The sequence below is a fragment of the Quercus lobata genome, chromosome 4 (genome assembly GCF_001633185.2).
Source record: "Quercus lobata isolate SW786 chromosome 4, ValleyOak3.0 Primary Assembly, whole genome shotgun sequence".
NCBI classification, from domain to species: Eukaryota; Viridiplantae; Streptophyta; class Magnoliopsida; order Fagales; family Fagaceae; genus Quercus; species Quercus lobata.
In genome coordinates, this window is record NC_044907.1 from 60,463,508 (window position 1) to 60,479,594 (window position 16,087).

A 16,087-nucleotide genomic window follows, 5' to 3' on the forward strand; every position below is an offset into this window, starting at 1 on the left:
TCCCCTTTCCTTGCATCATTTTTCCTTTGCATGCTATTTCATGGTCTACTTTGTGGATGTGGGAAAACAACGCTTTTGGTAGCACATGTCTGAGTTCTGTTTTGGTAGCTTTGTGCAGTCTAATTTCTTTAACTATATACGTTTTGACGTGTGTTGTGCTTTGATATGTCAATAGTTATAACCGGGTTTGTAGGGACGGTTGAGTCTGAAACACGCCCGTTGACTACTACAGTTGTACTCCTCTAACAATAAAATAAGATAATTAGAAGTGAAATAATATAAAATATGATGTAAACAAATGAAATTGGCAACACACAGAAACTTTATGGATGATGCAAGGCTTTAGAGCATCTAGCAATGTTAAGGTGATATAGCAATGTTGGAATTATTTGTACAAGTTCCAACAAGTGCTAGTATCCAATAACACTTAAAGTAGCCCATTTACGAGGAAATGAAATATTTTGATATTAATTAATATCGGTTTACCAATTTGGGTTGCCTCAATTCTCCCTCTCCTATATAGTTGGATTCAAGTTATACTTAAGTGTAATTTATGTAATATTACACTATTTAATAATATTTTATTGGATTAATATTTAGAAAATCTCATTGCTAGATTAGATGTTCTCTATATTTTTAACATGCATGCTAAATTCTGTGCTAACCAAATGCTTACTATTCAATCTATAAATTCATATTTTATGCATAGTTTTAGAATTAAAAAAAAAAAAAATTGAAATTTAAACATTTGATAGATGACATAGTTACTTATCTTTGATCATTTTGAAATTTTACAGGCATGGAGAATATAAAAAGAAAATGTAATTAAAAACAATGAATTTGAATTCACATCCAATAAAAGAAATTGAGTAGTGTAATAGTGATTAAAATTATATAAGGTGTAACTTAAACCCAATTCTCTCTCTCTCTCTCTCTCTCTCACACACACACACACACACACACACATATATATATATATATATATTCATGTATTTATTAATTTATATGTTTATGAACATAGAATTTAAAATCCACAAATATTTTATTAGCCAAATAATTAGCTAAGTACATTAACCCAGTGTATTTAGCTTAAATAACATGTTTTAAACATATTTTTTAGAATTTAATTATTTTTCTTGTAAAGGGATGTCGATGTTATTAAAGTAGTTAACACCATATAGGGATATTTATCCCACATTGGTTGTGTTAAAAAAAAAAAAAAAAAAAACCTACTTTGATAACATTGACATTCAAAGGTTTAGTAAGGAGTATCCATCTGCAATAATGGGAGATTTAATGGTGATGAAAGACATTCAGCAGTGTGTTAATGTTAATATTTTGCAATGGTGTCTAAATAAGCCATATGATTTCTGGTTGCGATTATAGATGTGAGGTATCCATTAGTGATGTGAGACATCCAATGGTAATTTTACAAGTTGTCTAACAAAAAGTAGTCAATATTGTACCAAATGCTATTTTAGTTGGTCAGGGGAACAAAATATTTTGGTATTGGTTAATATCAATATACTTTATACACACACACACACACACATATATATATATATATATATATGAAAAACGTTTGACTTTTTGTTAACCACTCATTATTGCATCTATGTGGCTATATAAATTTATGCCACGTATACATTTAAAAACACCGAACAGTTGTGTCTTTTCATTTTACCCGTTAAGTTTCAGTTCACCCTTTCACATAAGATGTATATATTAAAACAAAAAACTGTCATTGAGAAGAAAAGCATCGGTAAGGCATAGGGCAGAGAATGAGAAATTTGAGAAGAAAAGCATCATTTGACATTGGTCACACTTCTTAACAAACTCCAAAGTGTTCCTCTGCATGTTCGGCCACCAGTATCCTTGTGTCATCACAAGGTGTGCCAATGATCTACCTCCTGTGTGGCTCTCACAAATTCCCTCATGTAGCTCATCAAGGAGGTTGTCAACTACCTCGAGATGGACGTAGACCAAGTATAGGCCCCCAAACGATCTCCTGTATAGTCTCTTTTCTGATGATACCCAATACCTAGGAGACTTTTTCCTTATCTTCTCGGCCTCTTTCTTGTCTTTGAGCAGGGTTCCGTTCAAGATGAACGAAGTGATGAGATCCATCCAACTAGGTGAGACAGTTATACTCAATACTTGGTTGCTCTACTCCTAACAAATGCTAGGAAAATCTATTGACTCCACGGATATGATACGAGGTATGGATCCCCCGACCGAAGAGGCCAGTGTAACCAGGGAGTTTGTGTGGTTGTTTTGCCCTCAGGAAATTTAGGTAACCTTCACTGTCCTAAATTATGCTTGCAACGATTGAGCCACCTTCAGATATTTTAACATTCTCGAATCCTTTGCCTCAAAATCCCCTTGGAATTGACACACGACCAATCGGGAATCTGAACACTTCTCCGCCTCGATTGCTCCTATTCTCACGACTGCTCAAAATCTTCCCAATAAAGCTTCACACTCGACTTCGTTGTTCGATTCCCAAAAACCCAACCTCAGGGAATGTTCCATCCTTATGCCCTCGGGGGATTCCAACACTATTTTGATGCCAGAACCCCGAGCATTTGATGCCCCATCTACATATATTTTCCACGGTCAGGGTGAGATTTGATGCACCTCATATGCAGCCCCACTTTCTAGAGTGAACTCGGTGACGAAGTCCATAAGAACCTATCCTTTAATTGCACTTCTCGGCCTATATTTGATGTCAAAAGATCCCAAGGTGGTTCCCTACTTGGCTATCCTTCCCATGAAGTCCAACCTCCATAATAGTGCCTATAACGGGTGTTTGGTCAAGACATACACAATGTGGGCTTGAAAGTGCTAAGGAAGCTTCCTTATGGCGTGTATCAATGCCAAAGCTACCTTTTCCAAAGGCAAATACTGAATCTCCAAATCTACTAAAGTTTTGCTCACATAGTACACATGCCTTTGGACACCACCATGAACTCTAATCAGTACTACACTCATTGCATGCAGGACATGACCAAGTACATATATAGAATCTTCGTCGAGCTCTGTACTAGAAAGGATTAGGGGATTGGCAAGCTAAAGCTTTAAACTCTAAAAGGCATTGTCACACTCCTCCATCCAATGAAAATTCTTCCATTTCCTTAGCAACTGGAAGAAAGGATGACACCTGTCAGCCGACTTGGACACGAATCAGTTTAGTGCCGCTATCATGCTCGTGAGCTTTTAAACTTCCTTGGTAGTTGTCAAAGAGTTGAGGTGTTAAATTGCGCTTATTTGGTCAGGGGTTAACTTCTATTCCTTAGCAAGTAATTAAGAATCCAAGGAATTGACCTGAATCGACTCCAAATACACATTTTAACGCATTAAGTCGCAACTTGTGTCTTCTCAAGATTCCAGAAACCTTAGCCAAATCTAAAAGATGGTCCCCCGAAACTTTACTCTTAATCACCATGTCGTCTATGTACATTTCCACAGTTTTCCAAATTTGAAGTCTGAACATCCGTGTCACCATTTGTTGGTACGTGGCTCCAACGTTTTTAATTCCGAAAGGCATTACTGTATAGTGATAGTTGCCTTAAAGAGATATAAATGATGCCTTCTCCTGATCTTCTAGAGCAAGGGCAATCTTATGGTACCCTTGAAAAGCATCTAAAAAGCTCATCTGTGGATGCCCATATGTCACATCAGCTTACTGGTCTATCTTCGAGACAAGGAATGGATCTTTTGGGCATGCCTTGTTTAAATCAGTGAAGTCCACACAAAGCCTCCACTTCCTTTTTTTCTTCTTTACCACCACTATGTTGGCTAGCCAATCTAGAAAAAATAATTCATTGATGGCACCCACTCATTTCAACTTTTCCACCTCTTCTTTCACGGCTGCGGCATGAGGCTTGATAGATTTCCTCGGCTTCTATTTCTTGGGAGGATAGGATGGGTCCATATTTAATTGATGAACTATAAAGTCAGGGCTTCACTCTAGGGACATCATACAAACTCCAAGCATACACATCCAAATTCTGCATTAGTGACAATAAAAGTACTACTATTTCCAAGAAAGGAAGGCTCTTACCCACTTGAAAATATCTGTCCTACTCGAGAAGGACGTAGACTTTATCTGATTCTTCTGCACTGTCAGCCCTATTATCTTGGTTGAGGACCTGTAATTGCTATAATGGTGGGGACGAGTCAAGTTGCTCTTTCTATTTGCCCTCGTGGCAAATTGCAGCTATTAAGCATTGTCGAGTCGCATTTTGATCATCCCGTACTACAACTATCCCCTAATTGGTCAAGAATTTCACTTTCAAATGCAGTGTGGACGATACATGGCCAAGCTAATATGGCCATGTATGGGGAGAAGGCAAGGACCACGATGAAGTTTACCATTACTTCTTTTCCCTCTGTGACCCTATGTAGTTTGATTTGACCCACCAATGTCACCATCTTCCCATCAAAACCCATTAAAGGTGTGTCATACTTGGTGAGATCTTCATCCTTTAGCCCTAGTCCCTTATACAAGTTAGGATACATGATTTCCACTTTACTCCTTTCATTAATCATTAGCCTCTTCATGACAAACCCCCAAATCCAGAGGGTCACAACCAACGCGTCATCATGTGGCTACATCGTCCCTTCTAGATCTTTGTTATCAAAGGCTATCTTTTCCTTACCCATTCTTGCTTTCTTTTCTAGCTGATTAGCTGGTTCTAACTCTTGCTACAGTGTAATGCTGATCACCCCCTTACATTGGCGGATAGCAACACCTGTGTTTAGGGTAGCATGTATGACCTTGATTATATCGAGGGGTGGGGGCATCACTTTTCCTTGGCTACCAAATGCCTACCCCGAGGTTCCAACCCCCTGACTGACCACATACTCCTTCAAGTGGCTAGCCTTAGTTAACTGTTTCAAATGGTCTTTGAAGGTCTTACATTGCTCGGTGGTGTGCCCTTTCTCACGGTGATAAGTATAATATAGGTTCTGGTTCCTTCATGCCAAATCTCCACTCATCTTTCTCGGCCAACTGAAAAATGATCCGTGCTTAATCTTCTCCAGGATCCTATGTATAGGCTCCTTAAATATTAGGTTTACCCCCTTCTCCTTGAGGAATGGGATTTTGTCCCCCCCCCCTCTCCCCCTATGCCTCTCCTTGGCCTTTGCTAATAACTTCCCATCCTATTCTTTCTTTTGTCAAGAAAAGTGATCGGCCCTTTCCCTGATTCTGCAATTAGTCATTCTCCAACCTTTTATACTCTTCAATACGCCTTATCAGCTGATGCATGTTCTCGAGGGGTTGCTTGGTTAACGATCCTTTTAGCTCGGAATCGAAGGGGAGCCCCAATTTAAATGTACTCACGGCCACCTCTTCGTCATTTCCCCCGATCTCATTGTATAACTCCCAATACCTATCAAAATAAGCTCGCAGAGTATCTCCATCTCCCATGGTCATGGACAACAAGGCATCATTAGGCTGTGACACTCAGCTACATATCATGAATCTGGCCCTAAAAACTTGGATCGATTCTTCAAAGTTGCGGATAGAGCCCTTCTCTAGCCCATTAAACTATCACATCGCTGTAGGACCGAGGCTGGAAGGGAATACCTTGCACATTGGTTCATCATTTTGGGAGTAAAGGGCCATTAGCTGGGTGAAATGATTCACGTGCTCCACAGGATCCGTTTTCCCGTTATAGTTGGTGAATGAAAGGGGGTGAAGTGACATGGCACCTCAGTTTTCTCGATCTCCTCAAAAAAAGGGGATTGCGATATCCTCATTAATGCTCGGCTCATTGCATCAAAAGCCATATTAGGATGGCCTTCTACGTCCCTCCTCGGGGACCTTTGATTCTTATCCCTTGTCATAACTGACCTATCCATGGACAATCGAGACGAACTTCGTTGGGGTGCTCTTTTCATATGGCTACTCCCACTCCCTAAACTGTCCTCATAATGATGCCTTTCAATAGGCCTTCCTCGGTGTCTCCTTTTGGCTTCAAATTCTAGCTCTCTCACTTGAGCATGCAAGTCCTCTAATTCCTAGTCCTTATCACTCTCGTACAACTTTTTCAGTCTATATGAGACAAACCAATTCCCCTTTGGATGACATTGCATGTGAGTCATTCTGCGCATCCAAGTCGTTTTAAGGGTAGTGCTCCCTTCTACATCCCTCTTGTACTAGCTTGAGGGTGTGAGATAAACCCTCAAGCAATTGTCCCTCGACCCTACTAAACCTTCACTCATATGTCGCTCTTCCATAAAGCTCCTGTCGTTTACACTCCTAGACCTTCAGCTTGGTGGGCTTTCCCACAGAGCCAATTGTGGTGGCATTTTCCCAACAACCTTGGACTTTTGTCGAGCTTAAGCCCTCATTTTATTTGTGTCTTGGGTTGGGTTTAGCTCACAATGGGAGATCTTTGAAGCTCTTTGTGCTATGATGGACCACACCCTAGTTTTATTTTTCTATTGGAGTACCTTGATTTGAGCCTAGCTAAGGAGGCTTTCAAATAGTTGAGCTTCCCTTCTGAAATCTGAGCAAGACCTATGTACCTAAGATTGCCCCTCCCTTCTAATTTATACCCTTGTTTCAGTGGGTCAGTCATAATGAGGGAATATTCAGTTTGATAGTGGGACCCTCCACCCTTGAGGCTTAAGTGGTTTCTTAAGTTTTGTCCACTATTCCATTGTGTCATGTCACGTATCAGAATGGGGCCCCATTTCCTGCCGTTGAGGTGACACTCTAATAACTTGTGCCCAACACCGGATCTAGTGTTCAGTGGGCGAATTCCCCCAAGGCACTGCTTTACATCCTCGGTTCACATGGATGCTTGTTGGAAAGTTTCGTGGAGGTGGGCTCCCTCACCTAGGATGCTTCATCATTCACTTGGCTAGCATGGGCCTATCTTAGGCTGAGACAATCCCAAAATGAGCCTAAATTGTTCTAGGGATGGGCCTACTCTTCTCCACTCACAATCATAAACCCGCATAACACACACTTAATCAATATTCAATCAAATATGGGACATTACAAAGGGTCTTCTATTTGGGGGATGTACTGATGGAATATGTCCCATCCCTCTATCTTCTAGACTAGAGTGGTACCTCTAGGTCTACTACCTTTTATCTCCACTATTCAATATGGTCAATCATCATTTAATGTGATAGGTGCTCGTTTGGAATGCACTTATAAATCGATTTATTGTTTATTTTTCTTACCATTTGTGAGTCCCACATAAGTTACTTATTTTATTTAACTTTTACCATTTATTTTCTATCTATAGTATTTTCAGTAAAAATTTATTCCCGAACTTGCTGGACCACTATCTCCTCTTACCTGAGTTTAGTGTAGTGGACTTGGACCAAATGAACGAGCATGTTGTTTACTAGAAGAATCAACCGTGCCGTCAGCGTGCTTGACAGGTGGGCAAGATATTGGAGTGTCAAACTTGAACGTAATAAATTAATTGAGCTTATGTTCAATGTTCCTCTTTGGTTGGTTATGGAGTGGTGAATCTCATATTCTCTCTCTATTTTTTTGTGTTTTTTGGCGATCAAGTATCATATTCTCTTTGGTTCCTAAGACATAGAAAGTGAGGAAGCCAATCAAATCTCACATTCTCTTTGGTTCCTAATGTTTAAAGATATTTATATTTCAAGGGAAACCAGCAAAGCATGAAAACTGGCAGATTCTTGAGAGTTTCATTTTCTTCTTTATTGTTTTAGCAACCAATGTACAAATGAAGCTTTGTTATGTTTTCTTGTTTTTGTCTTTTTTTTTTTTCTGGGAAAAAAGATGGAAGCTTTGTTTAGCTGCAAATGAAAAGGATGAAGACTAGATCCTCCTCTACTCAAATGCTAGGCAATCTTTTTAGTTCTTTCATCTTTTTAGAAAGGGGTTTGAGGTATCTATAATCTTGGGTGAAAAAGAACTTGGGTGGAAGAATAAAATGGAGTGGTCCAATGGAATCCGCGTCCCACCCCCAATGAAGGTTGTTCAACCTTCATGTCGCCAACGCTCTTTCAACCAATGAATTTTTGTGACGACAAAAATCATGTGGAGGTGCATGTGTAGGTGTAGCCTTTAAAAAAAAGTTAAAGTTGGCACTTTGAAATATTGAACCATAAAAGTATGCCAAAACAAATCCTTCAAACAGTCCTCCTATCGAGAAAACCCCAATAATCACGTGTCAAATTCGCATATACTACTTCTACTTGGACCAAAACTTTTCTATCTTGGACCACACGTAGTGTAGACTTTTTTTTTGATAAACTCACGTAGTGTAGACTTGGTTGAATTTGAAACCCATCTTCATTTCATAAACCTAATTTCTTCATCCACTTTGAAGTTATCATTCAATTAACTTAACTAGTTAAATTTATTGTTATTAAATAAAAGTAAAAAGATATGTAATTCAATTTTTGCTTATACAAAAAATCAATTGATATCTTGATCTAATAATATAAAGAATACATATAATAAACGTTGCAATACTAATCTATTAAAAAAAAAAAAAGTTAAAAGTTGCCCAAATAAACATGCGAGCGCTCAATATTTGGTGGTAATGCTATAATAAAATGAAAAACGTGACCAAATCAGAGGCAAAATGCTTCAGTCCTAATTTTCTTTGCCCACAGCTTTAGCTTGAATCACTTTGGCACATTTCTTTGCCTTTGAAAGGCAATGAAATATCCACATGACATGGTATGGCATGTAGTTTTCAGTTCTTTTGAAGAGGAAGAGGCAAAGTCATGTGGTGGTCAAATTCAAAATTTTCTGATGGAAGCATATCCCCATCAAAATTTCCAGGTGAATGAGGAGCCTTCAGATTAAATATTGTCCAAGATCTAGGCAGGATATGGTTGACTGATGGGGCATGAAAAAATTATCATCTATAAAATAAACTAAATCAGAGTATGTGTAGCATAGAATCATGTGAAGAAACTTGGAAATATTGACCACTTCCATCTATTCAAATAAAAAATTTATACAATGGTGTTGGGTAAGCACAATTTAGGCGATGAATATTAGTATATTCTCTTTATTTATTAATTATTTGTTTCGTTTTATCCTTTTCTTTTGCTGAATTTTTTATTTGTTCTCTCTGATTTGTTACGGAAGTACAGTCAGTCAAGCGTGATTGAGTGATTTACAGGGCACTGGAAGTAAATACTTCCTTCACGGAAAAAGTTTAGCATAAATACAATTTACAGGGCTAACTGTTTTGGCATGTGATATATAGTATACAATCTAAAATTCATATTTCAGATTCTCAAAAAAATAAAATAAAAAAATCGTCTTTCACTTATTGATTGTATTAATTTCTTATTTATTAATTATATCAATTTAGACCTCGAAATTTTTGCAATCATGTTATCTTTATCCTATTTCATTTTAGAAATAGATTCTTTTTCTTTTTCTAATAGAAAGTCATTTTCTTGAAATTGTTTTATAAATTGAGTGATTTGACCTATAATGATAGTTATTAAACCCAATTTGGACATTGACCTAATCTATGAGCCAGGTCATTGATTAAACGGTCGAACCGTACAATTAAATAAAAAATTAATATATATATATATATATATATATAAAAGTTTGAGAAATCATAACATAAATATGTAAAAAAAGAAAAAGAAAAAGGCATATACCTAAATTAAACTGGCCATTATAATTTTAAATCAAGATTTCATGATAACATAGTTTTTTTTTTTTTTAATAGAATGTGAGTTCTGGAGGTAGGCAGACAAACAAAGAAATGCATTTTTTTTAATTCATTAGGTTTTCTCATATTTAAATTACCATATTATAACACATTAGACACTAAAGAAGTCAGTAGAGTGGACATATAGATGTAATTTTACAAATTCACAAACCTAGTATGATGATAAAAACCATTCGGATTACATAGGTTGCCATAAACCCACTGAGTTAGACTAAGTTAGAATGAGTCTTGTGTAGAAACAATCCATTTAAACACCCAAACCGGTTTAGGTGTCAAGTTTATGGTCCGACTGGCCTATAATTAACTTTAGCTTCTTATATATATAACTTTAATACATAAATCTGGTATTGGTAGTCATTTCAATTTGGCTACTGGAATGAAATGTGTATTTTCATAAACATGAAATCAAAATTTTGATAATTTAAAAAATTAGTTCACTCACAAACTTTAGTTTGTATAACCATTGTTGACCCACACAAAGGTGGGCTGATAGCCCATAATATAAGTAGCCCATGGTCTAAATAATGGGCCTCACATTGAGCTTGAAAAATGAAAACTTAGGGTTGAGCCGTACGTATATAAACAAACAAGGAGCTTTATAGTTATTTCTTTCAAAAGAAAAAAATTTATTAAAAAAAAAAAAAAAAACCCTGATATTAGGTGGTAGCTACCCAACTAAATGCAAAATGCATTACCTTCCTCAAAAAAAAAATAAAAAAAATAATAAAAAATAAAAAAATAAAAATAAAAATGCCAAATGCATTTCCAAATACACAAAACCTCACAGAAATGCTCTTGCTACAATAAGATCTAAAATTAGAACCCTACTGTAGCAAGTTTTATAATTTCTTTGCTTTTTTTTTATTTCTTCTCTCTCCCATTGTGAGTATGGCCGTGTGGGTTTTTTTTTTTTTTTTTTTTTGATAAAGTTGTTAGTGTGGGTTTTAATATATTTTTTAATGGGATGGATTCTAAAATAAAGACCAGGATGTGGGATGTATTGTTTAAGTGAGAATGTAAATAGATAAAATGAATTTTTTTGCATTCTTGAATGGGAATGCTGAGCTAAACTTGAATTAGAATATTTAACTTTGAGCCATTCTCAAACTTAGTGGTTAAAAGTTAGAAAATTATTAAGATTTAAATGAATCTTATGTGGCTTGATTAATGTGTATAATTTTTTTAATAGTCTATTAATTTATGAAAAAAATGTTAAAAGTAACAAACTTTTCAAAAATTGTTAATGTGGTAGGTGGTTATTGGTAAGTAAAAAAAGTGATGTTAGGGGTGAATTCAAATAAAATCAGTAAGAATTTGCCACATCAACAATTTGTAAAAATATTGTAAAATAATTTATACTTATAGCATTACTCTTGATTTACAATAGAGTGTTCTGAGACTTTTAGTGACAAGAAAACTCCAATGTTAGTATTATACTATTATCAACTAAGTTGGACTATTGCTTTTCATTTTATTATGAGATCACCATTTGGGGTATTAAACAATAGCTTGTGTTAATTTCCTGAACCTTATTATAATTATTGAACTCAGATTTTCAGAATCTTGTTTTGTTGGCCTCTTTTTGCCAAGCAAAATGATTTTTGGAAATATTTAAGAAAAAAGCATAGGGTCAAACTTATTTAGTTATGTAACATATTTTTTGGAACTTGAATTTGTCAAACTTGAGTTTAACAAATTCGAGTTCCAAGCATTATGGCAATTTAATCAAACATAATGCTTGAAACTCGAGTTTCACTTAGAACTTGATTTCCAAAAATATACTGCATAACTAAATAAGTTTGGTCAGATGCTATTTATCAAATTTTTCTTGTTTTGTTTCCCGTGTGAAGGCCGTAACTGCTGCTATTTATACTTTTAAAAAATCCGACATCCCTTATATATTGTGCTTTATATCCTCTCTTTTTTGGTAGGTCTTGCTTAAAGGCATTTCTATAAGTTGCATCTTCCTGATCAAATTCAAGAAATTTTATCTCATATTGGCTGGTAACAGTTGCAGCCATGGCAAGATGCAAACACCAGCAGATGAAATATTAGCTAAATGATCAATGCTTGTATAGAAATGGATAAGATGCCAGACTGTTAATTATACTTAATTTTATTTCCAGTTTGGTCTCATATATTTTCCCTGGTCAGCTAGAAGTCTAGAACCATATTAATTACAAAAAAATTCCCAATTTCAAAACCCTGCGTACAAGAAAAATGATTTAGAAATTTTTACCCTGCATTGCAGGGCTTCTGCAACAAACACCCTTCATAGGGAAAGAACACTTGAACTCAGCGTCTTTCCTCAAAACAAAGCATACACTTGATTTTATATGGATTATGGACCGCTCTTGAGGAATGAACGTCACTATAGTTGAGATGGATAGCAACTTTGCCAATCAGCTATTTCTCTTTGATCATTCTCACTACAATGGGTGGTGCCTATGTCAATCAGCTACTCCATAGTTCCCCCAACCATGTTAACCTCCGCGACCACAGGCATGGATACATTGTCCACAACTCCATTTCCACTATTTTCCTTAACAAACTTCTTGCGACAATTTCGTGAAAGATGCCCTTTCTTGCCACAATTGTGGCAGACTAAGGGCTTTCCATCCATTTCTTGTTCCCGCCTATTCCATCGCATGTTTGGAGGCTTTATATTGGGTCTAAATTTCCAGACTTGATTGCCTAACAGATTAGAAGAATCTCCTTGCTTGCCTTGGTTGCGAGTCTCTTCCTCAATCCTCAAATGATCCATCAACTTATAGAAAGGTAGATACTCCTCACGCATCGCCTTGATGCAGAAGTCCTTCCAAGATGGGGGAAGTTTGGAAATGATGACACTGACATGAAAGTTCTCTTCAATCAACATTCCAGCTGCAACAATAGAGTCAGCAATGCTGTTGAATTCAAGAACTTGTTCAACTATAGGCCTTTCTTCAGCCATCTGGAAATCAATATACTTTTTAACTTGAGATCTCTTGGTTCCAAATTCTTCATAAAGATAAACTAACTCAAGTTCTTTCCACAGTTCTTTAGCAGTCCCAGCTCTCTTAGAGTATTTGTAAAAGAGAGGGTCAGATAGAGAGCTCAAGATGTTGCGACGACAAATGTAGTCATCTTTGACCCACTTTTGTTCATCAAGTTTTGCTTGAGCAATTTCTTCAGCGGTTGCTTCTGGGCTTAGAGTAACATTGGGGCATGGGTCGGTGAGTACATATGAAATCCTTAATTGCGTTAAGAAAGATTCCATCTGCAGTGCCCAGCAATGGTAATTCTTCCCATCAAAACGGTCAGTCTCAAAAGGAACTTCTTGGGGAGCAATATCACTCACTGTATTAGACAGATCTTCAATTTGTTTTCCATCAAGTTGGGATCTACATTTTATTGATTAGATAATTCAATTAGTAAATATTACTCCGGCATGGCATGCTTGAGTACACACACACACACACATATATACATGTTTAAAATTGAGAGAGTCACATTCATCTGGAGGGTCTTGAACCTCCCTCCCCCTTGCTCTTACAAGAGAGGGTGCTGTTTTAGCTAAAGCTATGCTCTAAGCACATATTATGCTATCTTTTGCTTAGAACAACATTATTTACAGTTTAATAACAGATTTGTGGACCTCAAATTCTAATTCATGAAACCATGCAGTTTCTCTACCTAATGGGAGAAATTTTTTTATGAGTTTTATGACAATCTATATTCAAAAGACCACGACACGAACCTAAAACTCTAACAAGGTGCTCTCACCTTAACTTCAGTTCCATCTTAATAATAGCTTCCTCTATAGCAGGGACATTCTTTCTGAAGACTGACCATTGTTCAGGTGACAAACTAATTCCTGAAATATGACAGTACAGACAAAAGTTTGGAACATAAAAGCACTGCGTTACAAACAAAGCATTGAGAATAGAAAATGCAACCAATTGATAAAATGTTTAAATTAGAATAAAAAAAAAATTGTAATCAAATTTATTTCTTAGATAAGTAGTAATCAAATTTGTACCTTATTAAAAAACCTAAACACACAATTTATATCAATAATCAATGAGGAGCAAGTGCCCAAAACCTTGCACACTACCTCAGCAACATCACACGGGAACTAGCATTGAAAGCAGAACATAAACTGTACCGTTGTTTTCTATTGTAGCATAGCACATAAATGAAGAGCACTTTATAACATGAAAGAGTTATTTCTTCAAGTGCTAAGAAGTAGTGCACATTGCTCTGGGTATAATTAAACAAAGTAGCTTAGAATATAGACTGTCATCAGTTAAAATTCTGTGTAAACATTCCATCTCATTTCCCATAGAAAATATAATTTTATTTAATTGCGCAAGGAAGATATATTTTAATTCTCTCAACAGCAAGGAATAATGATAAATCCAAATGACGACTATATTACAGCGAACATATCAACAAGCAAAGACTACAAAGCAAACAGATTTATTAGAAGCAAAGAAGAACAGGTATAACAATATGTATATCTTTCACCTTTGGCAGCAGGAAGCTGCTTTCCATCCTTCTCATAGAATTCCCTGATTGATACCAAAGCTTTCCCTCTGAAATCTGAAATTACCACATTCCTCTTGTTTGATAGCTGAATCAAACCAACTGCCATTAACTAAGAGCATTGACAATAAATTTAAAAAATAAAATAAATGAAAACTATGGTTCACAACAGGTTTGGATCCTCTCCAATTCCAAACATAATTGGAGATGTCCAGTAAAAATCCAATAGTCCAAAACATGAGTTATTTTAAGACACATTACACACTGGTATTTTTTCTTCCTCTTAAATTTGTTTTTGTTTTTATGTTTTTGTACATCTGGTGAGTGACCAATGACAAATTTGATGCTGGTGTCTGTGAACCAGGTTGAACTTGTTGAGGAGGTGGTGGGCAACAATGCATCCAAGCCATGTCCTATATCATTATTATGACTGTAATACACTAACACGCTAGCGTTTTTGAGCAAATGCATTTCAAAATTGCCAGAAGGAAAAGCAGTAGGGAGCTCAATACAATGATTATTATACATTTGAAATTGAATACACTATTTTTTTTGGGGGTAAAAAAACACCAATGGTGGTCTTAGTCTAACATTTACAGAAACTCACAGCATTCAGTGCTGGAATCCTGATTTGAAAGGGTTTGGGGTCGTGTTGAGTGCCGCCAGGAGTTAAGAAGTTTTCTAATTATATCTGAAATTGGAGAATGGAAATGATTCAAACTCATTTTACAACATAAAGATCACTCTAAACACCACATTACATTAGGCTCTCCTCCTTTTATGATGTTACCCCCATCATATCTACTACTACTACTGATATCCATTAACTAGTTAAATAATAAAACTGAAAAGCATTAATAAAATGCCTTAGCTTTAGCTAGCATGAAGTATTAACTTTGTAGTATAAATAAGATAAGTAACCTAGGGATTCCAAAAATGACTAACTTTGTTGTCAACCTAAAAGCAATACAATTAAAATCTTTTAATATCAAAAACAGAAATTAGGGATTAAAAAGAAGAAAGCGAAATGATTATGAAGTAGTGAAATTAAGGACCTTGCAAATAACACGGTCGCCTGCTCCTCCTCCATTAGAGTTAGGCCTGTGTTTGTTTTGGTCTTTATGATCATCATCATCATCGTGGTCGAGGTCGAGGTCGAGCAGGAAATTCTCAAGGACAGTCCGCACAAAGGCCTTGCGGAGGTCATTTTCGAAGAGGTCGATCCCAAGACGCTTGGAGGCCTGGAGTCGGAGCTTGAACTCAGTAATATGGTCGAGGTTGGAATTCCTCAGTATATCCACCACTGTTTTCTCGATCTTCTCTCTCTCTTCCTCATCCATCCTTGATCCTCCAACAAAAACTACTTTACCTTTTTCTTCCTTCAACTAAACTAGGCCTCACCCTCACCCTATCATCCATCTTTTTCTTTTTAATTTAAGCCTTCGCTCTTTCTCTCTTCGCCGGCGCAACAATAAAATAAAAAAAAAAGGTTCCACCGAGATTTGAACTCGGGTTACTGGATTCAGAGTCCAATGTCCTGACCACTAGACCATGGAACCTCTTCTTGGAATACCAGGCGCCAACTTTTTCCATTTATTTGTTTCTTTTGTTTTTTTTTTTTCCCCTTTTTCACATTCATAAATAAATTTTTTAGAATTAAAGGTTTATGTGGATGATGATTTGTCTTTTTTAATTATTATTTTATGCTGATGTGGGCATTTTTTAAATGCCAAATAATTTTTTTTATTATTTTAATGATCACGTCAGTATTTAATGTGCCAACAGTGCACTTTATTTGCCATATAGGATATTTCCATTAAGTGAGTAACAATAGGGACTAAAATAAAACG

At 36.2% G+C, this 16,087-nt stretch overlaps 1 protein-coding gene and 1 non-coding gene across 2 annotated transcripts; both read right to left on the reverse strand.

Moving 5' to 3' along the window:
* Positions 1-11,800: 11,800 nt before the first annotated feature.
* On the reverse strand, positions 11,801-15,790 carry LOC115987137. Its single transcript, XM_031110610.1, has 4 exons — positions 15,293-15,790; positions 14,220-14,325; positions 13,476-13,566; positions 11,801-13,093 (listed from the first exon to the last, which is right to left on the reverse strand). The coding sequence occupies exons 1-4, from the start codon at positions 15,575-15,577 to the stop codon at positions 12,169-12,171; spliced, it is 1,407 nt and encodes a 468-aa protein (XP_030966470.1). The 5' UTR covers positions 15,578-15,790; the 3' UTR covers positions 11,801-12,168.
* On the reverse strand, positions 15,725-15,796 carry TRNAQ-CUG. Its single transcript has one exon. It is a non-coding gene; the product is annotated as a tRNA-Gln (tRNA).
* Between the last annotated feature and the right edge of the window lie 291 nt (positions 15,797-16,087).